The following is a 24,166-nucleotide window of genomic DNA, read 5'->3' as shown; positions in this document are numbered from 1 at the left end:
GTCTAACCTCACTCCCATTTTGTAGATGTGGAAACAGAGACTCTGGGCAAGTCACTTACTCTCTGTCTGCCTCAGTTTACTCATGTGTAAGATGGAGACATAATAGCACCTAACTCTCATGGTGGTTGTGAGGATAAAATGAGGTAATATTTATAAAGTGCTTCATCAACCATATAAATGTTAGCACTTGTTATGTGACTAGCCCATGGTCATACATGTTACAACTGACAGTACCAGCCAAGACCTCCAGGCTTCAAAGCTATCACTATCTCCACTGAACTCTTTGAGAAGCCCAAGCTGAACACTTACAGATAGTCAAGCTCATTTGTAAATAGGCTGATTATGGGCCTCGTCATGGAACCAATTTAAATTTGTTTTCTAAAACCTTGTTCAAATTCTATTCAAAATCTTTTAATCAGATTTAGTCAGATTCAGAAAATAATACCTGAAGAATTGTCTTACTGAGGCAGGTTATTCAAAGTTGAAGGTTGTAAGCTATCATTAGGGCAACCTAGATGAGAACCTGTTAAATAAACTGTATATAGATTAATTTAAATAATTTACAACTCTTCCATCCCTCACACTAGAAATAAGTAATGGGTGGGGGGAAACCAGAAATCACAAAGTAGGTCTTTCTTCATGAGGGAAGCTGGTAGGACAAGGACAAGAACCCAAAGTCAGGCTAAAGATAGAGACACTTTGTGAAGCCAAACATGACTGATCTAATTCTTTCTCTTCCTCTGTCTTGGGGAGAGAATACAGGAATGCTTGGAAACAAGAAACCCTTCACTACCTGGCTCCAGCCTACCTTAACAGTCCTATTACATATTCTTCCCCTTCATGTAGTCTGCCATCTGTCCAAACCAGCCTTCTGGCTACTGCTCATCACGTTCTTCTCCCACCTCTGTGCTTTTACCAGGGCTGTTTGGGATGCACTTTCTTCTCCCCTCCACTTCTTAGAATCTCTGTTGTTGGTGGTGCTCTTGTGCAGTCATTTTTAGTTATGTCTGACTCTTCATGACCCCATTTGAGGTTTCCTTGGGAAAGATCCTGGAGTGAATTGCCATTTCCTTCTTCAGCTCATTTTACAGATAAGGAAACTGAAGCAAATAGGTTTAAGTGACTTTCCCAAGTATCTGAGGCCAGATTTGAACTCAGGAAAAGGAGTCTTCCTGAGTCCAGGCCTGGCTGTCTATCAAGTGCACCATCTTGGTTCAGGTACCATTTCTCCCTCGAAGCTTTTCCTGATTCTTTGTGACTCCTGTACCACCACCAAATTACATTCTATTTTTTTATTTTGTGCATATTATGTATTTATTTTCTAGGTATTGCACTTATTAGTGGACATGCTGACCCTCACATAGAAGGTAAACTCCTAGAAGGCAGAGAGTAGTTCATTTTTTGTTTTTCTATTGTGTCAGTACCAGGAACACAGGAGGCAATTAACAAAAGAGCGTAGATTTGTCATAAGAACACTTGAATGCTATTGGCTTTAATCCTTAAGCTTCTGTGATTCAAATCTCTCCCTTTGGTAGCTGGAAGGAAGGGTTTAATTCTGGGAAAATAGAAGCTGAGGGGAGCCATCTGCAGGGATTTGGCTGCCAACTTAACCCGAATTCCGGAAAGCCTGTACAAAACCCAGGAAAATTTAGCTTTCATACTTAGATGAATAGGGAGAATTAAAATGGAGTATTCTACCAATCTGTGCATAAGATTAGACCTAGAACATGAAATGAAAAGAGAAGAGTTATAGTTTAGAGGAAAAGGTACTAAACTTTTAACCTTAATCTGATTTATCATACCTTAAAAGTTGCCTTAAGACAGTGATTCTCCAAGTATAGTTCACAGACACATGGAGGTCCCTGACACCCTTTCAGTAGGTCCTAAAACTTTATTTGACTATTAAAATACTCCTCCCTTTTGAACTTACATATCTGTGTGAGGCTGGATTTTTTTCATATACTTCAACCAAAACAACACACAGCAGACTAAATGAATAAGCAGATATGAGAATGCAGGTATCTACCATTAAGCCAGAGATTAAAGAGATTTGTAAAACACATGTATAACAATGGTTGTTGTTAAATTAAATAATAAATTAGTTAATTTATTAATTAATAAAAAATAATGCTTTTTCCATTAAAGTATGTTATATATGTTAACATATAATGGATTTATTACTTAATGGATTAATAAATAAATATTTTAAAATGTTATCCTAATTGTTAATATAGTAAATATTAATAGATACACCCACATAAAAGAAAGATTTTGGAGACCTCAACAATTTTTAGAAGTGGAAAAGGGTCCCAAATCCAAAAAGTTTGAGAACCATTGCTGTAAAGCATATCTTTCAAATAATGGCTTTTTCTTTCTTTTTGCATTTAGTTGTTTTATAGCTTTTATTAGAAAGGAAGAAAATCAAATGTGTCTCTCCATCAAACATGCTATGGTAAAATGAGTACAATATGTGCTGGGGTTTTTTCATCTTCTGCTAGCCAAATCTTCTCCTACTAGGATACTGTCTCTATCATTCTGCTACCCTCTGTCAATGCAAATATCCTATATTACCTCTTTTTACCCATTTTATTTTTAATTTATAGAATAAAACAAGAATTCCCATAACCTCTTTTAGAGCGGTTTTCTCTTATTCTCAGTTACTCCAGCTATTCTATTTCTTCATGTTATCTACTCCACTATAATGCACAGGCACTGTTTGGGAGCAGGATTAAATTTCTGAGGAGTGAGGCAGCAACAGAGTACCAGCTATAGATTAGTACCTACTTTCTGCCTTCTTTGTACTTGCTGCTGTCCTCTATTGGTGTTACCTCTGGATGATTGGCTCTTTCCATGGTTTTCGCAAAAGTCGTAACAGCTCCACTAGATGTGAAGTGAGGCTGCAGGGTATTTATAGGGAGGATTTTGTCTTATGAGAAGACACCTTAAGACATAGTCTCTAGAAAAACTCGTTGCTTAAGGAATTAAAAAAAGGTGGTTATTTTGAGTATCAGCTTCAAGAGGAAGGGAGAAATGAGTCCAACCTTGGCACTTTCATTTGTAACCTCTAGAACATTTGCCAAGATTCATATCCCTGAGTATTTTTTTTCTTTTTGCCTGCCTGTGGGAGTAGAGGAAGGGAAAAAAATCACAAGTGTTATGCAACATTACGTATGTTTCTCTGCTGTAGCTATTTTGGTTCCTCTTAAGATGACTGTCTACAAGACCCCTAAGTGACTCAGTGGATAGAGTGCTGGGCCTGGAGTCATAAAGACCTGAGTTCAAATATGCCTTCCTATACTTACCAGCAGTGTGACCCTGGGCAAGTCACTTAACCTCTATTTTCCTCAGTTCCTAATTAATGGGGATACTCTAGAGAAGGAAATGACAAACCCACTCCAGCAGGGTCCTCGTGACCTCGGAATGCAACTAAACAGTGAAGATGACTGTTTTCAGGAGCAGTGTGAGGATCAATCAGAAAGTTTAATGAAGATGCCTCCTTTGTATTTGTCCTACTGTAATATTATTAGAATGCCCACATGTTGTTATATTAGGAAATGCTGACCTGTTAGAAATTATCACATCTTAGAAATAAAGGAATCCTAAGAGTCCCTTTACCTTTTGGGCAGAACTTACCTAAACCTGTCCCCCCAAAAGAGATATATAAATAAAAGAGAGAAAAAATGGTCAAAACCAAACTGACCTACATCATGAACAAGAAATTGTGATGTGGTAGAAAAGAACAAAAGAATTTTTCCAAATGCTGCCTGCTATATCTACTCGGGTTAGAGAGTTGAAAGACAGTGAGGGGTAGTGGACGAAGCCCTCCCACTGGAGTCAGGAAGACTTGGGTTTGTGTCCCACCCCCTCAACTTGCTAACTGTGTGCCCATCGGCAAGTCATGGCCTCTCTGTAATATTAGTGCCTGTGAGAGTGGAAGGAAGTGGCATGCGTGAAACATTTTGTCAACCGTAGAGTGCTTCAGAATTGTGAGCTGCTCCAGGCATTCATGATAACTTTGTCTTGTACTCTTGCAGCTTACAGTGACTTGGGCTACTACATTATTAATAAACTTCACCATGTGGATGAATCAGTGGGAAATAAAACTCGAAGAGCTTTCCTTTATCTTGCTGCCTTCCCTTTTATGGATGCCATGGTGAGTGAAGAAAACATTTCACTTTAAACTAAGCTTTCCTATCCCTTCATTTTATGCTTTGTGTCTCACATGTTAGCAAAAGAATAAAAAAAAAGATTCTTTTTCTGTTTCTGAGGGTGTGTGCAAGCAGCCAGAAGGAGCTATTCAAATAGTCTTAGCTTCAAAGGATCAGAGATATATTCTAATGTGGTTAAACATATATACCATTCTTTTAGCTCAGGAAATCAGTGGCAGCTAAGGTGAACTGGTGGAGATGCCATCGCTTCAGTAATTAGCTTTACTATATTTAGTTCAGTACTCATCATCTTGACAGCTCAAGCTTCCCATGTCATCATACTGGCAAGTTTTCCCATGAAATTTTATATGTAGATTTATATATTATATATCAATAGACATAAAATATTACAGAGAACATAGAACCATGCGAAAGGAAAAAGCCACTGAAAATGTCTTCTAATACCAGAAAATAAACCCTTCTTATAGGCTAGAGCTTAATTTAAATTAGCCTTACAGATAATTTTTAAAATTTGTGCTAACCTCCATGATACTCACCCTGTCATCTTAAAATTCTTGATACTCTCAATCAGTTATAAGTGCCTATCACTTGTAAAGGTCTAGTGCTAGAGACCTTTTTATCTTTCAGAAAATTCTTTAATTTAAGGTCAAGTAGAATCTCTCATGGTTCTACATTCATATACATGGCTGTCATATATTAAATATTTCTGCTTCTTGGGCACATTTATTTCAGTTGTGGTAAACTAACTCTGTATAGCCCTCAAGGCTATTCAGTGGGAAATAAAACCTCTGCAGTAAGAATTACTGCATCTGGATGTGTGTTTTTAATGTGAATTTTCAGATGCATCCATTCCAATAGTTCATGTTTTTTCATCAAAAATTGGATTGAATTCATAGTGCTGAGTTCTCCATAGCATCTAAATTTATTTAGTGCAAGAATGCCTTCAGAGCACTGGAGTACTACCACTACCATTCATTAAGTGTATCCTTTTGTGGCCTTTAATGAATTAAAGCCTTACGTTGGTGTCACTGGAGAAAAAGAGTGCCTTTAATAAAATTCTAATGAATATCATCAAATCCACATTTAAAATGAAGGCTTCTTACCCACAAATGAAATGCAGTATAGCTATCCAATGAATTCAAGTCTGTTGGAATGATTTGTTGGCAAAAGTGCCTTTGAAGATCTTAATTATCGAACTTTCCAATTCTCTCTGCCTGTTTTTCTCAGCCATAAGAGTGTTTCGAAGAAAAAGTGTGTAACAACAGAACCGTAGTGGTATGGTATTTTTTCCATCTTTATATACAACACAGCTGAGCAAAACTGCTATTAATAGCAGCTTTTAAAAAAAAAACCTACAAAAAGTGCAATGAATTTTTTCCCCATGATTCCGATATATTTGTTGAAGAGATAATATTTGAAAAACCACAAAACTTATTAATCACACTGATAGCTTTCAGGCTACTAGACAGGCCACAAGATGCTATCATAGATGTGAATACTGTGAGCTTTTCTTTTAACACTTGGAACTCCACAATCTGTATGTTCCAAGAGAGGATTTAGGCTAAAGAAGAACAAAATGACTAGAATAGGAAAGCATACACAAACCCAGGAATTGGGTGTCAAGTCAATAATAACTTTTACCTTGCCTCACTACAAAAATATTACATCTTTAAGTATAGGTTCAAACCTACCAGCCACTAAGTCTAAAGAGAATCCAGTCCTCCAGAGAACTGTGGCACTTTACCAACTTTCACACATAAGGTTTTGGTTTGTACCCAGTCCTACCTTCCCTTGAAGATGCTGGCATTCAGATGCAGAGTCAGGCTGTGCCCAAACTTGCAGCCTAAGAGACTAGAAGACTCTCTACTAATCAGTAAATAAGAATGTACAGGCATTGTAATTATAATGAACTAAATTAAAGAGTCCTGATTATATCATAGCTTCATATAAAATTCAGATTCTTCTCTTTATATTTATTCTCTTATTTAAGAAAATCAGTCTGGTTATAATTCACACTCCTTGCCCAGGAACAGCTGTCATAACTCCTTCCTGGTCTTATTAGTTACTTTTGTAAGCATTTTCCAATAAAAATTGCTTCAGGTTTCAGAGTATGCAGTTGCATTATTGGACGAAGTTAAGTGGCCTTGTCTGCTGGGTCCTTATGAATCATTTAGCCAGGAGAGACCATAGCCTAGCATACTAACCAAAGCATAAAAAGCCAGAAATTCTGAATTGACCTAGCAGTTCTTCTGCTGACTCATTGGCCATCTGTCCACTAAGAAACTGAAGGTTTCAGTCACCCAGTTAATTCTTCCTAAAATATGCCTTCACTTGGAATATATGATTGAGGTAGAGATATGATATTAATATCATCAAGGTTATAAACTCTTCAAGGAAAGAAGAATCTATCTTTTCTACTTCCTTTGTATTCCCCCCAATCCTTCCTTCCTATATACATGCACATTTTGAACAACCACTGGTTTCCTATATATAGTGTGTAATCAGAGAATGACAGAAAGACATGGTCAAATGACAGCAGCTGTCTCAGTGTTTCTACTTCTGAATGGTGAAGACCTGGTCGTTATATAAGTCTTGGTAAGTTCTCTAGCCTACTTACACCCAAACAATTTCCTAACGTTTGCTCATTGTATTAGAATGCTAATTTGATAAGTACGAGTATTTGTAAATCATAAATCTAAAAGTACCTTAACACTAGGCTCATGTTTCCAGGAAGTAGGAGCAGTGTGGCTAAGAGGGTAGAGTGCTAAACTTCACGTTGGGAAGACATGGGTTCCAATCCTGCTTTTGACACTAAATATATGACTCTATGTGACTTAACCCCTCTGTTCCTAAGGCAATTTCCTGGGATACATCTACCAAACCAGAAATGAGTTTCCCTAATAGAGAGAATTCCCACACCAGAGGACACTGTCCTGATTAGATCACAGATCCCTCTTGTACTCACAAATTTGGGAGAAAGAGAAAGTGGCTAAAAGAAGAAAGCCCATAATTAAATAAACATGAAGATGTCTTTCCAGGTGGATCTGCTCTTATTTGTTTCTTCTCTTTTGTGGCAGGCATGGACCCATGCAGGCATTCTCTTGAAACACAAATACAGTTTTCTGGTGGGATGTGCCTCAATTTCAGATGTCATAGCTCAGGTAATGAAGTTACCAGTCTGTTCCAAACTTTATGTTGATCTCATTTGGTGTGTTTAAGGGGACATTCCTAATGAAGGCCATTTCTGATGTTCTATGATAGCCACAGGCTTGAATGAATTCTTTTCTTGTATAGGTCTACGATGAAAGTATTCTTAATTAAGGGCTAAATCATCTGAGATTTGAAGGAGCTGAGACTGAGAACTTTATTTTTTAAAGGTGTGACTGTAAAATGACATAACTGTAAAATAATGTGATTGATCCCATAAACCCCACACATCAGTTTTCATTTTTTTCTAGTTTCAACTTCATGCATCTTCCATGGGTAAAAGCTAAGAATTGTGTATTTGGTTTTAATTGCTACCAAAACTTAACTATAGGCCTTCCACAGCAGGAAAAATGGCCTAATTTTCTAGAAGAATGGATTTGTTACAGAATAGTAAAAACCTATTTATCCAGCTCTTAATTATACATGTTTGTGAAAGAAAGTGAGAATTTCAATGAATGAAGTTAGGAAACAGGCATAGCATTTTATTTCAGGTCTTATTTAATCTTGAAAATTGCCTACTTTTGCTAATAGTTTTTTGGTGCAGGTACTTGTGGGTGACTTCAGCAGGAGAAAGGGAAAAGGAATAAGCATTTATATAACACCTCCTATGTGCCAAGCACTTTGCCAAGTCCTTTATAGATGTTATCTCATTTGATCTATACCAGCCTGATACACTGTTAGTCAAAAACAGATAAACCAGCGAGGAGGAATGAACATAGATGATATGCAGAGTGAACAATTGATACTTACATAGCTATAAGTTGCCTTACTTAAATAAGAATCACAATTCTCATTGAGTGCCTTTTCACATGATGCTATGCTAATATGAATTTCTGTTAAAACTATTTTCTAGTAAGTTGTGTTTAGACAGTGGTCTGTATAATCAGATGAGCTTCTTCAAACAGATCAGACTGAATACCATGATTTTTCTTCTTTTTTTGTGCTGGTTTTGTGACCCTTTCACTGGTTTGGTTTAAACACAAAGAACATTTCTCTATTATATCTGAAATTTTAAAATGTTTAAATCAAGTTAAAAGTTTGCAAATTTTATTTTTGTTATAGCTGATTTGAAAAAGAAAAATATTTTGACAAGTATATTCTTCTTAACAATTAATTTTAAAGTAGTATTTCTAGTCTTACTGCCACAATGCATTACCATACTCCCAGATACAACAGTTCAGTAGTTAGAAAGAACCAGGAAATAATTCCATGCACCATTTGTATGAGGCCTGCCTCTGTTCCCTTTTGCTTCTTTCCCACCCAAGTGTACTTTTTTGTAGTTGTTGGTTCATTAATGATCACCTACATTTGACAGGAGGTAGAGTCAGGAAGGTAGAGAAAAGGCAGGCATTCACCTGAGCTCTCCCAAAGCCCCATCTAAATAATTTTATATAATGCCTCAAAATGAATTCAGGAGCATCAGAACCCACAAAAGGATGAGGTGAAACAATTAGGAAAGGTCTGTCCTACCTGGATAAGAGTAAAACTCAGTCCAGCACAGTCCACATCAGCAAACTAGTAGCAGGCCTTGGGGGTTACTGAATCTGCAGCAGCAGGTGCAGCTTCCAGAGCTCTCAGCCCACAGATGATACAGGAGTCAGACAACTGATAAGAAGGAAATTACAAGGGTTCTTTTGCTGGCACTAGATATAGGACTTTGTTCCATTCATTGCTTATATACACATCTAGATAGACATCCTAGGTCACAGACCCAGAGTTGAGAGGAGCGTTAGCACACCAGAGCTTGTAGCAGTGGGGGAGTGGGGACCCAAGACCCTAGTCGTAGTTCTAGAGTGGAAAAGAGTACTTGTGGTCATTCACAGACCAAAGAACAGGCCAGGAGAATAGTACACAAACATCTCATAAGATCATACCACCTTGGAAGAACTGAAAACTTATAGACCTCCAAAACATATAGACCTCCATAGACCTGAAGCTTGGAACAGTGCCCCTCCACCCTAAGAGCAGAGTCCAACTCTGACATCAAGCTAAAAGTCAAGAAATGAGCTCAAAAATGAGTAAATAGCAAAAAAAAAATAACCTGACCATAAAAAATTACTGTAGTGACAGGGAAGCTCAAAACAAAATCCAGATGACACAAAGTCAAAACTGCTACATCCATACCCTTAAAGAAAAATGTGAATTGGTCTCAGGGCCAAAAGAATTCCTTGAAAAATCTCAAAAAGGATTTTAAAAATCAAATAAGAGAGGTCAAGGAAAAATTGGGAAAAGAAATGAGAGCAATGCCAGAAAATTGTGGAAAAAAAATCAATAGCTTGGTAAAGGACACCCAAAAATTTTTAAAGAAAATAAAAGAATACATCAAATGGTAAAAGAGATACAAAAATCCACTGAAGAGAACTCCTTTAAAAGTAGAATTGGCCAAATGGAAAAAGAGATACAAAAGTTCACTGAAGAAAATAATTCCTTAAAAATTAGAATTGAGCAAATGGAAGAGGATGGCTATGAGAAATCAAGACAATCAAACAAAGCCAAAAGAATGAAAAAATAGAAGACTATGAAATATCTCATTGGAAAAAAACTAACCTGGAAAATAGATTAAGAATAGATAATTTAAGAATTATTGGGGTACCTGAAAGCCATGATAAAAAAAATAGTCCGGACATTATATTTCAAGAAATCATCAAGGAAAACCACCCTGAAAGTCTAGAACCAAAGGGTAAAATGGGAATTAAAAGAATCTACTAATCACCTCCCAAAAGAAATCCCAAAATGAAAACTCCTAGGAATATTATAGCCAAATTCCAGGTCAAAGTCAGGGAGAAAATCTTGCAAGCAGCCAGAAAGAAACCTTTCAAATATCATGCCACTGCACTCAGAATAACACAAGATTTAGCAGCTTTTTCCTTAAAGGCTCAGAGGGCTTTAAATATATTATTCTGGTAGGCAAAAGAGGTAGGTTACAATCAAGAGTCACCTAACCAGCAAACTGATTATAATCCTTATAATAATGGATATTCAGTGAAATAAAAGACTTTAAGCATTCCTGATGAAAAGACCAGAGCTAAATAGAAAATTTTATTTTGAGATACAGGACTCAAGAGAAGCATAAAAAGGTAAATAGGAAAGAGAAATCATAAGTGATTCAATAATATTAAATTAGGATTAACTAAGGTTACATTCCTACATGGGGAGATATACTTGTAACTTGTGGTATATGATTGTGATGGAATGCTATTGTGCTATAAGAAATGATGAGCAGGATGCTTTCATAAAAACCTCTAAAGACTTAGATGAATTGATTCAAAGTGAAATGAACAGAATCAGGAGAACACTGTAACAGCAATATTGTACAATGATGACTTACCTATTCTCAAGAGAGCCAAGACAGTTCCAAAGGACTTATGATGAAAAATTCTATCCATCTTGAGAGAAAGAACTGATGGAATTTGAATGCAGATCAAAATGTACTTTTTTAATTTTATTTTTCTTGAGGTTTTCTCTTTTTTTGTCTTTGTTTTCTTTTTTCTCATATGACTAATATGCAAATAAGTTTTGCATGATTGCACATGTATAATCTGTAAAAATTACTTGCCTTCTCTATGGAGAAGAGAGAGAGAATTTGGAACTCAAAATTTTTAAAAATAAATGTTATAAGTTTTTTTATATGTAATTGGGGAAAAATAAAATATTCGATATATATGTGTGTGTGTACATATATACATACATATCTTAAATCACTACATTTTAGGATAGTTCAGTTTTTTAAGTACTTCTTCTCTGCTTGTCCTCCCCCATGGTCTGCCACACAAATATGACCCTCTCAGGTTCCATTTTCCCTCCCATAATCGTACAATCTTCACATCCCGGGTTCTCAGTATAGCATCATAGCAGATAAATGCATGACCGAAAATCAAAGAGATTATTAACTGCTTGAGCCATTTTCCTCCCAAAAGATAAAGTGAGTTGACTGTCAGTGATATTCATTGAAAGACTCAATGAATTTTTGACTCTTCTAACTTTCCTCAATATATGCCCTACTGTTTCATTCCTTCAGCAAAATTATCTATTGTTGAATACTTACTGCTTCCTTAAAAGTCCAGAATTAGCATTCCAAATGAACTGTGTGAGCCCTGTAAGACTCTAGGTTCAAGTTACTGATCCTGGCACCTTTTTCCATGTGCCTGAATAATGGATGATGTGGTTTTTTTTATTCTCATTTATTGGCTCAGAATTTTTTTTCCTCCTAGACTTTTTTGTTTTTTAAATCTTGCATTATGAGCCTTTTATAAACTGTCTTGATTAATCTTATGACAGTTTTATTTGAAATAAATATTTCACATTCTTCATAAACTGGCATTAAAACTCAGTGTGTATTTAGAGATTTATTTTGAAAGGAAAAAAAGGAAAAAAATCTATATGTTAAATATAGTTCACATTCTAAAGAAAAAGAAAACTTATACTATTAAAAATGCCAATATTTTCCTCCTTAAACTTAAGGGCCAGCCCATTGTGGCAAGGCTCACAGATCCATTACAAATAAATTTGCTGGGTATGGTTCAAGTTGAATTCAGATGCCATCTGCCTTTGTGAATTTAATTTTGTTATTGCTAAAGATTTGAAAAAGACAGATATATGTTTTGACAATAAGATTCTTCTTAAAAATTAATTTTAACGTAGCATTTCCATCTATTGGGTTAGATTATTTTTAACATTGTCCTTTGTGTTCATACAACTTGGTGGAATACATACTTTATTGACCATTAACACTCCACCACCACTGTCCAGTGCCTGTGCATCACACGCGCGCACACACACGCACACACACACACACACACACACATAAACACCCCTACCCCTCTTCTCTTTTATTATACATTATATTACACATTATGCATTATATTATTCTATTATACTATGTTATGCTTTTGTGATGTGTCTGATTTTTAACTGGTTGGGTCAGTACTATGTCTGTCATATGTCCTATTCAGTGTTCAAAGCTATTTAGGAAGTTCCCATTGATGTAAGACTAGCTGGCAGTCAAATGTAAACATGGTGTAACCTCTAAACAGATGTTTCAACATCTTTTAACTTTTTGCAGAACTTTAAAAAAGGCTTTGGTTCCCACTTTTCTTCTCAATCAAGTTCTCTCCTGAGTCAGCATAAGAAATGAAATATCTCAGTCAGACAATACTTTACAAAGTTGTGCTGCTGTTATTATTATAACATTTATATGTCCTCAGTTGGTTATACATGGAGTTTGCCAGAAAATTGCAGAAAATACTCTTTTCTTATTTCCCAGTAGTCTGAGAGAGTTTTTAGGTCTTCTAAACACACACACACACACACACACACACACACACACACACAGGCAAGACTTTGAACATTAAACAAGAGGTGAGAAGCTGTGTTGTAACTGGGGTTTTGTTGTTAAGCTTTAGTAATGGCTTCAGTGAAACCACTGAGCCGGCTTAAAGATTGGCTTTCACAAAGAATATAAATTATATCTAATAACAGGTCATTGAAGCTAGTTTGGGAAATAATGGTAGGATGAGTTGTATTACTGTAGAACAATCATATTGCGGTTTGCTTTGTTCGTTGACCTCCCTCATCTTCTTTATTCCTAATTCAACTAGCACTTTGAAGAATATATAACTGCCTCCTTTTTTCTCTCTCAGTATTACTTTTTTATGTTTCTCTACTCATTCTCACTGTCTCAAAATTATGCTATGTCTAGGTTCATGTATGGGAACCAGAATAGACCAATTAGCAAATTCATTCATTAGGGTCCTACTTACCATCCTTTGAACAATCTAATCTTTCAGGAAAAATTCTGTTGCCTTCATTACAGTTTTTAGTATCCATAAATTAATAATGCATTTCAATTTCTACAAATGTTAATATTTTCCTATACCTAAAATCAAGGAATAATATTGTCTATCATCTGTCACATTATTATTTTTAAAAATAGAAAAGTAAACAGAATTTTGATTTATTGATTTGCTATTGTTGCCCTACTATAGATAATTCAGATATGATCTATTTTCACGAGGTTCATATCAGACTCATTTAGTTTCAACAAATGATCACATTATTTATAGCAGATTACTTTCTTTGGGAAAAATAGAGTGTATAACCCTCTGTAATGCCTTATAATATTTTTGAACAACTTTACAGTAGCTAGAGCTAGGGCTCTCCTCCATGTTCTAATCTTTCCTGCACCATAAAACAAATGTAAAAGGCGGTTTTCTTATTGTAGTCTTTGGCAAAGGTCATGTAGAAGTGATTGTGAGCACATTAATGTTATAAGAACTAGGATTCTCTGCTGGATTCATTGACAATAACCTACTCTTCAAAAATGGTCAGTTCAGTAAGAGGTCATCTTTCCAACACAATAAATCTTTAAAATTTCATGCTTTCTGTCTTTGGTTAGTAAAGAACTATCCTAATCCTTTTCTAATTTCTTTAAAGAATTTTTTTCCAGATCATTCCCATAAACTTTTCACATTGCATCATATTTATTTCTTTGCATCATATCCCTGCCCCTGAAACAGGGACTGTGTTGGTTTTTTGGTCTTTGTAACCCCAGTGGCTAGAATGATGCTTTGCAAAGGCTTTAGCTGATACTTCACTTTTTTGAGATGAAAATTCGGATACAAGAAATGTTTAGGTAAAAGATACAAGCTTGGTCTCGATTAGTGCTACTATTGAATCTTCCTTGTGTGGCCACCTTATTTGTATTCTCACTGAATATTTCCATTGGGCTGGAACCAGTAACCATCTTGTACATAATTGCAACTTCAAATAGTGTGAGTTCAAATGCATACAAGGTCTTCAAGGGTTCATTATTCACACTAATTGTGACCCATATCATTTATTGAACATGCATGGGGAGAGAAAATTGGGATAAGAGCATACTTTTTTTAAACTTTCCCTCAGTTCCTGAAGATATAAGTACAACCAGTATAGCTTCATCTTAAGTCTTCTGCTCTAAGATTCCTGTAGCTGCCCATGCCCCTTCTCATGCTCTATCTCTCCCTTCTCTGTCATAGCTGAGCCTGCCTCCTTTCAGACTCTCCTTTTCAACTCTAAGCCTCTGATTCCTTCTCATTAGGTCTTATGTGAGGCTGAGGATGCTGTCTCCTCACTGCTGTTACCTGGCTCTTGAAATCCTCTCTCTTTCCCTTGCCTATTTCTTACAGACTGTGTGTGTCCTTTTAAGATGGCTGGATATGACTCAAGTTTGTCTTCCAGTCCCAACATCTTGATAGTCTCATTGTTCTGTGGTCCAAGAGGGAATGCTTATTCCTCTGAACTACAAATCCCATTGTGCTAGTCAGTTTTCAAATTCCTATTACAATAAGATGCTAAAGATTCTGAAAGGAAAAGGAGAAAAGGCATAGAGGACAGTTTATGAGAATATATATGAAAGGAAGAGATAAAATATGAAGTTTAATAATGCTGGATAATAGCATGTGAAAAGGGAGTTATGTGAAATATGGTTAGAAAGGTAAGTTGAAGAGAAATTGTAGATGTCCTAAAATTACAGCCTGAGTGGTTTATATTTATTTAATGTTTTATCTTGGAGGCACTAGATAGCCACCAGAGATTTTTGAACAGAAAATAACGTGACCAGACCTCTACCTAAGGAAAATTATTTTGGCAGCCATGTATATTGGACAGGGGAAAGAATGGCTGAAAGGAGATTCAACAATTAAGAGGTTATTACAGTAGTCTAGATGACAAGTGATAACAGCTTGAATGAAGGTGTTAATTGTGTGAGGGAAGAAAAAGGTGTATATATAGACTCAGTTTTGGATAACTGATTAGATATGAGGGTAAGAGATAGAAGAGTCAAAGAGTCAGTCTGAGGTTACAGCATGGGTCACTGGAAGGGTGGTGGTGCCTTCAAGAGAAAATTTGGAAGTTTTGAGATGAGATTGACTTTGTGGAGGTGGCAGGTGTGACATAATGAGTTCAAGGTTTCAGTAGGAAATCGAGGTGGAAATTCCAGTTAAAATGAGATCAGTCTGTCTAGAAATAACTGAATCTTTGGGACCTGATGAGATCACCTAAAAAGAGAAGAGAAGAAGGTCCAGGGCAGAACTTTAAGCAACATCCATGCTTAGGGTAAGAAAGAAGGATTAAGAGTCAGCAAAGGACACCAAGAAGCAGCAACCAGAGAAGTGGAAGGAGAACCAGAAGACAGCAGAAGCCAATGTCATGGAAGCCAGTGACTGGGCAAAAACAGCATTGGACTTCAGAGCTCATTCGTCATGCATTTTTTAAATTGTCTCGGCTTTTCCTTTTCTGTATTCCATATAATATACTATTACATATTATACATATGTGTGCATATAAAACATTATAAGTAGCCCAGGAATTTAATAATATGAACCAAGTACTTTCAACTCATGGAACTTAACACAGTGTCAGGTCTTTTGTGAGTGACCCCGTAAATGACCAAATGAACAGATTTCATCAGAGAAATGATATTAGAGTCAAAAGACAAATAATACATTTTGTATGTCCAGTGGAAGTCCTTCAGAAAGGCTTTAAGTACTTTGTGGTTTGCAATTCATGTCTTACGATTAGTTTCCTCTTGAGTGCCACAAACTTGGGGGAAGTGGTAGGTTTTATCTTGTCCAATGGCAAAACGGAGCATTGCTCAGTGTGCATAATAGAGTTCTTCTCTGCCATTGTACACAGTGTCTATCCTCCAGGGAGCCTTTTTCTATCACCACTATGCTGTAGCAGTGCCTTTGTCCCTTATTCCTCTGGGGCATCTGTGGCAAGTTTGATCCCATTCATGGAGTCTCAGAAAGGCAATCCCGGTGCCAAAGTCTGTCTAGACTACAAATAAATCATTTTTTAAACAGTAGCATTCATTACCTTTGTTTCTTTGAGAAGCACTTAGTTCGAATGCATTTTCTATGTCTCCATTTGATTTCTTGATTTTTCTCCACTGTTTCTTCATGTCTACAAATGTCCTGACATCACAAACCATACCCTTTCTCAAAAGTTTCTTTTTTATCTTTTAGTTGCAATATGTTTATGGTATCTGGGATTAATGTATATTTCTTCTTTTTGGTCAGTATCACCAAGTTGTCTGGTATCTCTATTTTTATGGACCCTTATTAAAAATTAGACTAAAAATCAAGTTGAAGCTGCCCCTTCTTGGTTACACCTGCTATTGTCACACTGCTGGAATCCCATGGGCTGGTGGCATTCATTCAGTACATTTATTGAGTGCTAATTATGTCCATGGCATTGCAAAGAGCTTTATAAACCCTAAAATATATTTAAATGTTAGCTGTTATTATCTGTGATTATGATCATTTATGAACTAAAAAAATAGTTCAAATTCTACTGGTTTTCTGGTTACCTTGCCCAGTACTTCACCTTTGTAACGTAGCAGATCTAATTACTAATCTTGGCTTTATTTTCATGTGATATTTTTAGTAAGCTCCATCTGTTTGGCTCTTTTGTGTGAATGATGATGTCTTATTATTGCTATTATTAATTAATATTATTATGCCTATAACCTCATTAATGGGAATTATTTAACTTTCTTTCTGGAAAGTTTCCCAGATTTAGCCTTCCCCTAATATTATGTATTTGTTCCAAATGGTCACTAGTCTTGGGGGGAGTGAGGATTTGGGGGTGGGGAGAGGACACTGTATTTTTGATCAGCTAAAGCTTCTGGTACAGCCTTAAGCAGAGGCAATTTATAGCATTTATCATGTTGACAAATCATAATTCTGTCCAGATTGACATTAATGAGAAAGATTATTCATGCTATGTGTAGACAGAAAAGTGATCCTTTGATATATACCTAGAATTTTAACTCTCATTTCAGAGACGTATCTTGAGATGATTTCAGCACTGTATCCAACACAAGACTCTTGCTTTATACCCTACTTGTCTACCCCTAAATTACAGAGGGTTCTTGTCTTGGAAAACATTCTAAAACAAGTCTCCCTAGTTTCAGTACTGTTTGTATCAGTGGAATATCTATTTTGAGATCAAGTAGAAACTGTTTAGTTTTTTTCTTTGACTGATTGCTTTTTCCTAATTTTTCAGGTTGTTTTTGTAGCCATTTTGCTTCATAGTCACCTGGAATGCAGAGAACCACTTCTTATTCCAATCCTTTCTTTGTACATGGGAGCACTTGTCCGCTGTACCACCCTCTGCCTGGGTTACTACAAGAACATTCATGACATCATCCCAGATAGCAGCGGACCTGAAGTAGGGGTACGTTTTGATGAGCATGCGCTGGGATTACCCACAGTTTCACCAATATCTCTGTACTCATGTTGTAACAAAATGATAGTTGTTTTAATTCTACCCCTGTAGAAATGAAGACTCCAAATAGCAAACTTATGCCTTGATCGCTATAAAAAGAACATTTAGTGTTGTTATTATTATGGCTCATGTTTACCTAGTGCTTTGTGGTTTGTTCTTTGCTTTCTACCAGTGATAAATGAGGAATAAATAGCAAAGCACTATGAAAATGTGAGACTGAGAAAAAACCGATAGAAGGTTCCATTAGCATCTTCAAGAAAAGCAGGGATAGCTCCATAGATTGAGCATAATGCCAAGAATATAGTGATTAAAAATGTTTGTTGACTGACCACTTGCACTCCCCATGGCAAACTTAAGGAAGGACACACAAGTTGCGCAGTCATGGATAGGTTATGATCTACAGCATCGAAGCAAATACCCATCTGGATGACCTCACAGGCAGAGCCAGCCCCTTCAAATATTGGAATATTTAAGGGTGGTAAATACCTTAGTTACTTAGTCTTCAGTTACTTAGTCAAGAAGCATTTAATAAATTCCTACTGCTCTTAGTTCTATGACCCAGGTAGTCACAGCCTAAAGCCAAATGTTGAGTGATATTCATATGGAAGATTAATTGGTAACATTATCAGTTGGTATCCTGGTTATGTGTCTGTTTTAAAGATTAATTTTGTAGTTCAAGAAGTAAAATATGCCATCACTTAAGTTGTTAGTGCCTACATGTAAGCGGTGTTTTGTATTCATAAGTTGATTGAAATGAATCTTGCATCTCTCAGCAGAAGCACATATTAGGTCAGTTTTGTAATTTGTTTAGTACCTACTATGTGCCAAGGACTACACCAAGTACTGTAGCAGTTACAGAAGAGGGAATTATGGTCCCTTCCCTCAAATTTAAAATTCCTAGATTAGTAGTTCAAGATTAATGTGTATAAAACAATTAAAAGACAAGTCTAAGTAATATTTGATGAAGTTTTAAATCATATACCCTACTAAGGAGATATCAAGGTGAGTTGTCAAGGAATTGACCTTTGAAGGTTGGGTAGAACATAACCAAATTGTAGAGTCTAATGAGTGTGCCAACAAATAATGGATCTTCTCAATTGGAACATAGATAGAATGCCAGTTTCTGAGTTTAATAATTCACAGTTTGGATTAAGCATACTGGACTCATAGTGTAATTTTAATATTGCGAAAGAACTTATGTAATACTTTATAAAATATTATATCTACTACGTCTGTGCTATACCATACCACAAAGCATGGAAGGTCGTAGCTATATAATTAATGATGTCACCTACTTGGACATCCATAAAGCAGCTATTGATAACATGACATCAGTTACTATGATCAGGATAGCCAAATTAAAATGACTTTCCAGTAATCGATTCATTACTGTCACTCACCTAAAAACAGAAAAAGTATTCATTCTAAAAATGTTTGATGTAGGGCAGGGTCTGACAAGGATGGGGAATCTGTGACCTCTAGGCTACATGGGGCCCTCTAAGTCCTCAAGTGTGGCCCTTTGAATCCAAACTTCACTATTCTGTGAAATTTGGGTTCAGTCAAAAGGTTTCCCTTGAGGACCTAGAGGGCCACATGTGGCCTCAAGGCTGCATGTTCCCCACCCCTAGATATTCATTATGTCATTTATTCTCTGGGGGGCAGCAAGCAAGAAACTACGTAAAAATGGGCAGCATAGAACAGTGGGGGAACTCCTTATTTTGAAACTCTTTAGCTATTTCATACTTAATAACATTTTACTAAATTATTTTGCCTTCAAACTGCCTTCCATTTGGTTCTGAATAATACCTGTTACTTCTATTAGGTATCTGAGATTGGGAATCTGCCTCTTATTTTCCCTGTAGTTTCCTTAATCAGATTAAGGTTGAGGTTCCCTAACAGGTACACACTAACTATAAAATAAACCCCAAACACCCTTTATTTTTATGTCCCCCCCCCCTCCTATGACACAGTGGCTGGCCAGATAGTCCCATCTTTAAACAGAGACCGATTTCAAACTTACTCATTACAAGCTGGAAATGAGATCCTGGCCTTGGTAAAGAAACATGTTTCCTGCATGGAAAACAAGATTTTGGATCCACTTAGCCTAATGTTTGTGTCTTGCCAACTGTATGAGTTAATTTCCCATAATGTTCTATGTTTCTTGGCTCACCTAAGGAGACCTTTGTTCCCTCCATAAATTTTAAGGGTTACTTATGAATTGATTGATACTTAGAATCATAGGGAAAAAAGGCTTTTAGTTGGAACATTCGTCCTTTTCTACAGGTGGAGTTGAATAAGGTTCTGTTTTAACTTCTTGATATAGGGAGATGCTACAGTAAGGAAGATGTTGAGCTTCTGGTGGCCTTTGGCTTTAATTCTGGCAACTCAGAGAATCAGCAGGCCCATTGTCAACCTTTTTGTCTCACGTGACCTTGGCGGCAGTTCTGCAGCCACTGAGGTATGCTTGTCATTTCCCTCTTAACAGTAGTTAAGGATTTACAAAGGTAAGTATGGTAGTTAACCCATTCTGTAATTAGAAATTAGTATGGAATCTTTCTTCTGGGAAACATTGGGGTATCACTTAAGACTTTTCAGAGGTAGGAGGGACTTCAGGAATAATCTAGTACCACCCTTCCCTTTGTTTTAAAGATAAGGAAACTGAAATCCAAAAAGATGGTGGTTTTTCCAAGTTCTCTCAGCTAGTTTGGAGAATTAATCCAATGATTTTTCTTCCTCTGCACCACAGAGTGTACTTTTGTTTACTGTGGCTGCTAAATTTAATAACATTTGCCATATAATTGCACATAAAGTTATCATATCAAGAAAGGCTTGGAGGAAAGCTGCTCCCTCCCATTTCACCACATTGTACCATCCTTTTAAACATCACCCTGTTCCTCATGGACCTTTTTAGCAATATTGAGTTTCACCTATACCTGTTTATTTACCTTATTGATGCATCTAACCCTTACACTAGAAAAAATATATAATTCAAAAGAGAGAAAACAGAACCATTTTCTCCCAAGTATGATTTGATTAAACAGCATTACTTCATTCCTTCTCCAGCACTAAGTTCTGAGGAATTAATTCTGTCCTCCATAACTACGGTTCTTTAAGGAAAGAAGTTGGCTCCCTGAATGTTTTAGAAACTACTATTTCTGGACATGTTGCTTTTGAAAAGGAAGGGGCAGGGCTGAACACTGAAACGCCTTGTCAGCATGTATCCTGTCCCATGTGTCCTGCCAGTTTCCATGAACTAGGAGGCATCTCACTATTGGCATGGGAGGAAAACAACCTCCCAAATCAAGAGCATATTAGCCTTTATGCCCCAGTTGGTTCCTGGATTTTATTTTTAAAACTATGGTTCTCATCTTGGGTGGTTTCTGTAACAGCAGCTTTTCCAAAAGCACATTTCAAGTTGCCCATAAAGAAAATGTGACAGCCAGCCTTTGCCCATGAATTGGAATTCCATCATCTCTTGAAAAGAAAATCTGGAGCATAATTAAATATTAAAGCATTTTCTAAGTTAGCCCACAGGGAATTCAGGCCACATAATGAGATGAGAAAGAATGTAATATACAAAAGAAAGTTTTGGTTTTTTATTTTTTTGTTTTGTTTTTAACCATAGCAAGGGAGCTGTTTAGAGGGCTTGTTATTTTCAAAGGTCATAGAGTCTGCAGTATTTTGTACACTCATACCAAAGCTATCTAATCAGTTATCAACTTAAAAGGACCCTATAATTAGGCAAAAAATTATGTCCTACAGCAAAAAGTCATGGAATAATTTTCCATAATTTAATTAAGATACAATAATATTTCAGTATCCGAGAATCCAGAAGTAATCAAAAACACAAAATCCATCTACTAAAACTTATGCATTTCATTCATAGACAAGTTCCACAGTCTCTCCTGTACTCTTACTTTAGAGTACATTCTTACTGCCAATTTGATCATCTGGCTTCAGCATCAGATATCCCTACACAGTACAGGTCCCTTAGGAAGAATGCATTTATTCACTCCCAGGGCAGTAACTGATGATTATGGCATAGTCCTGAGTCATCAATAAGAACCTGAATTTCATTCATCTAGAATATTGTTGAGCAGCTGTGTAGAGTGAAAAGAACACTGAATTTGGAATCAGATGTCTGAGTTTGAATTCCAATTCTGCCATTTGCTCTGTGCAATTTTAAGCAAATAATCTCTTTAATATCTCATTGCCTCCCTTTCCATATCTGTAAAAAGAGGAATAATGTGATCTCTCTTACCTATTTCATGAAGCTCTTGTGAGAATAAAGTAAAATAATGAGTAGAAAATACTTCATAAGCCATAAAGTGATAAATAAATGCCCACTCTTACTACAGCTACTACCATACTACATGCTAAGTACTGTTTAACATTCAGACAGCAAAGTATTAATGGACTTTAGAAAAACTTCCATGTAAAAAAATGGTTAACTTTTTAAAAAACTTTTAGCAACATACAAGTGAGTTGCAGTTATTTAGAAAATTCACTTTTCTGGAAATCATTCCAGATATTAATTTTAAAATACTAATGTTGCCCTATTAATTTAATTACATCCACTGTCATATACTAACTAGTAAATAGCTTAGAATCAGCTTAAACATGGGTCAGGTTGGGAATTTTGTTATTAGTCCTTAAGTTGCTGACGTGAGGCAGTGTGGTGCCGTGGAAAGCATGTCAGATTTGGTGTCAGTAGATACTGACATTTAAGTATCAGTTTTCCTGCCACGTGACCTTGAGCAGTCACTGAACCCTTCTAGGTCTTAGTTTCTCAGCTCTAAAATAAGGGGGAAGATCTAAATCTATGATCCTATGATTAAAAATAACCTCATTTCCATGAAGATGAGCCATGATTTTCTGGTGAAAAAAAAAATTTTAATTTTCTAATGCACTTTGGAAATGATCTATATTGAACAGGTTGTCTGTGACTGCAAAGCTGTGGTCAAACATGAACAGTTTCCACCAGCATATCCATTCTAGTCATTAAGGTCGACAGCAAGATAAGGATTAGCTGGAGAAGAACTTGAAATTTAAGGGTAAAGTTTTTTTTCCCTGCCCTGGGGTTAGGTCAGGATTTAGATTATACCCTACAGGGGCATATTGCCATACTTCTCAAGCAAATGGGATAGAAGTTGGAAAAAGTCAATATTGCAAACTGCCTGTTGGACCCAATTCAGATAAATGAGTTTCAAATGCTGCTGCTGCTCCTAAGATCCCTTTTTAGAGGTGTTGTAATTCTTTTTTTTATACAATCTTCTTACATAAAACAATCAAGAAAGCTAAATTGCTCAAAATGTTATTGCTTTTCCTTAGTACAGGGTTCCTGTTAAGATTCTCATGATAGCAAAGATCTGGCAAAAATTCATGGTGATCTTTGGCCTTGATGAAGGTATTCTAAAGTAAAATTTTAACAGGTGAAGACAAAGGAGCGAGTTTTTATGTCTCTATTGGAGCCTGATGTCCTGAAACCCAGGTTAGCTAGCATAGAGACTAGGCCTTAAGGCTTAGCTGCATTTTGTACCTCTGAAAATGTCTAGGTATTTCTGTTCTCTGGGGAGCAGAGTTTCTGCTCTTTGCTGTTTGTGAAGAGTTCATCTCCAGTGAGGTGTGATGTCTCAAAATTGCTAAACCTGAAACATTCATTTTATAACATCTCAAAGGATAGCTTTTGAAGGCACCTTTGCTGATGCCCAGACTAAGTCTGCTGACTCTTCCCATCCAGGCAGTGGCAATTCTGACAGCTACATACCCTGTGGGTCACATGCCATATGGCTGGCTGACTGAAATTCGAGCCGTCTATCCTGCTTTTGACAAGGTGAGTGCCTGTGGTGTAGAGTGTCTCTTGAGTCCTCTCTCTTAGTGTCTCTCTCTCTCCCCCTTTCTCTCTCCCTCCCTCTCCCCTTTACTCTCCTATCTACTCCCTCCCCTTCTCTCCCCCCCCCACCCTGATCCTTTAAATTTCACCTTGAATATTAAAGTTATTACAGTATTTGCTAATGTCACAGTTCTAATCTAGAGACCCAGACTTGGTTGCTAGGTAATTGAGAAGGATTTTTCTTCAGGAAACATGAAGCATCCTAATAGTACAGATATCCCTGTGGCTCTCTGTTAAATCACCTTAGGTTACTCCTATTAGGAAACTAGAGCCTAGATGCTCAAAGTTTGCAGGGGGTTTGGAGGGTTTAATATTGGAATTCTGCTAGAGTACTATTGATTCTTGCCTACGTAACTATCTAGAGATCGACAAAGGTGCCGTGAAGATTGAATGAGGTGATATATGCAAAGCACTTTGAAACTTTAAAGCTCGATCTAAAAGTCAGCTGTCTCTATTCTTATCCAAACCAAATGCTTCCTTAACCTTGCATTGCACAGGGGAGACTGAAATTCAGAAATAGAGCTTCAACATACATTTAGTCCTTGGGCTGGTAGACGCATGAATGTGTCTGTGGAATTGTGCTCTTACTTTGCACAGCTCAGACTTTTGGAGTCTTGACCTAATAGACGTG

The 24,166-nt window shown here is 36.6% G+C and overlaps 1 protein-coding gene across 3 annotated transcripts in view; it reads left to right on the top strand.

Moving 5' to 3' along the window:
• The window catches only part of ANKH (ANKH inorganic pyrophosphate transport regulator), a 160,089-nt gene that overhangs the window by 93,818 nt on the left and 42,105 nt on the right, over positions 1-24,166 (top strand). For 2 of the 3 annotated variants that reach the window (XM_072605451.1, XM_072605450.1), the window contains 5 exons: positions 4,035-4,153; positions 7,247-7,330; positions 17,421-17,591; positions 19,966-20,100; positions 23,383-23,475. In XM_072605451.1, the coding sequence (XP_072461552.1) occupies positions 4,035-4,153; positions 7,247-7,330; positions 17,421-17,591; positions 19,966-20,100; positions 23,383-23,475 (602 nt within the window). The remainder of the gene's footprint in view (positions 1-4,034; positions 4,154-7,246; positions 7,331-17,420; positions 17,592-19,965; positions 20,101-23,382; positions 23,476-24,166) is intronic. The other variant, XM_072605448.1, reaches the window with a different exon arrangement.

The sequence above is a fragment of the Notamacropus eugenii genome, chromosome 4 (genome assembly GCF_028372415.1).
Source record: "Notamacropus eugenii isolate mMacEug1 chromosome 4, mMacEug1.pri_v2, whole genome shotgun sequence".
NCBI classification, from domain to species: Eukaryota; Metazoa; Chordata; class Mammalia; order Diprotodontia; family Macropodidae; genus Notamacropus; species Notamacropus eugenii.
Note: the sequence above shows the minus strand (reverse complement) of the source record. Positions and strands in the feature narration are given on the sequence as shown.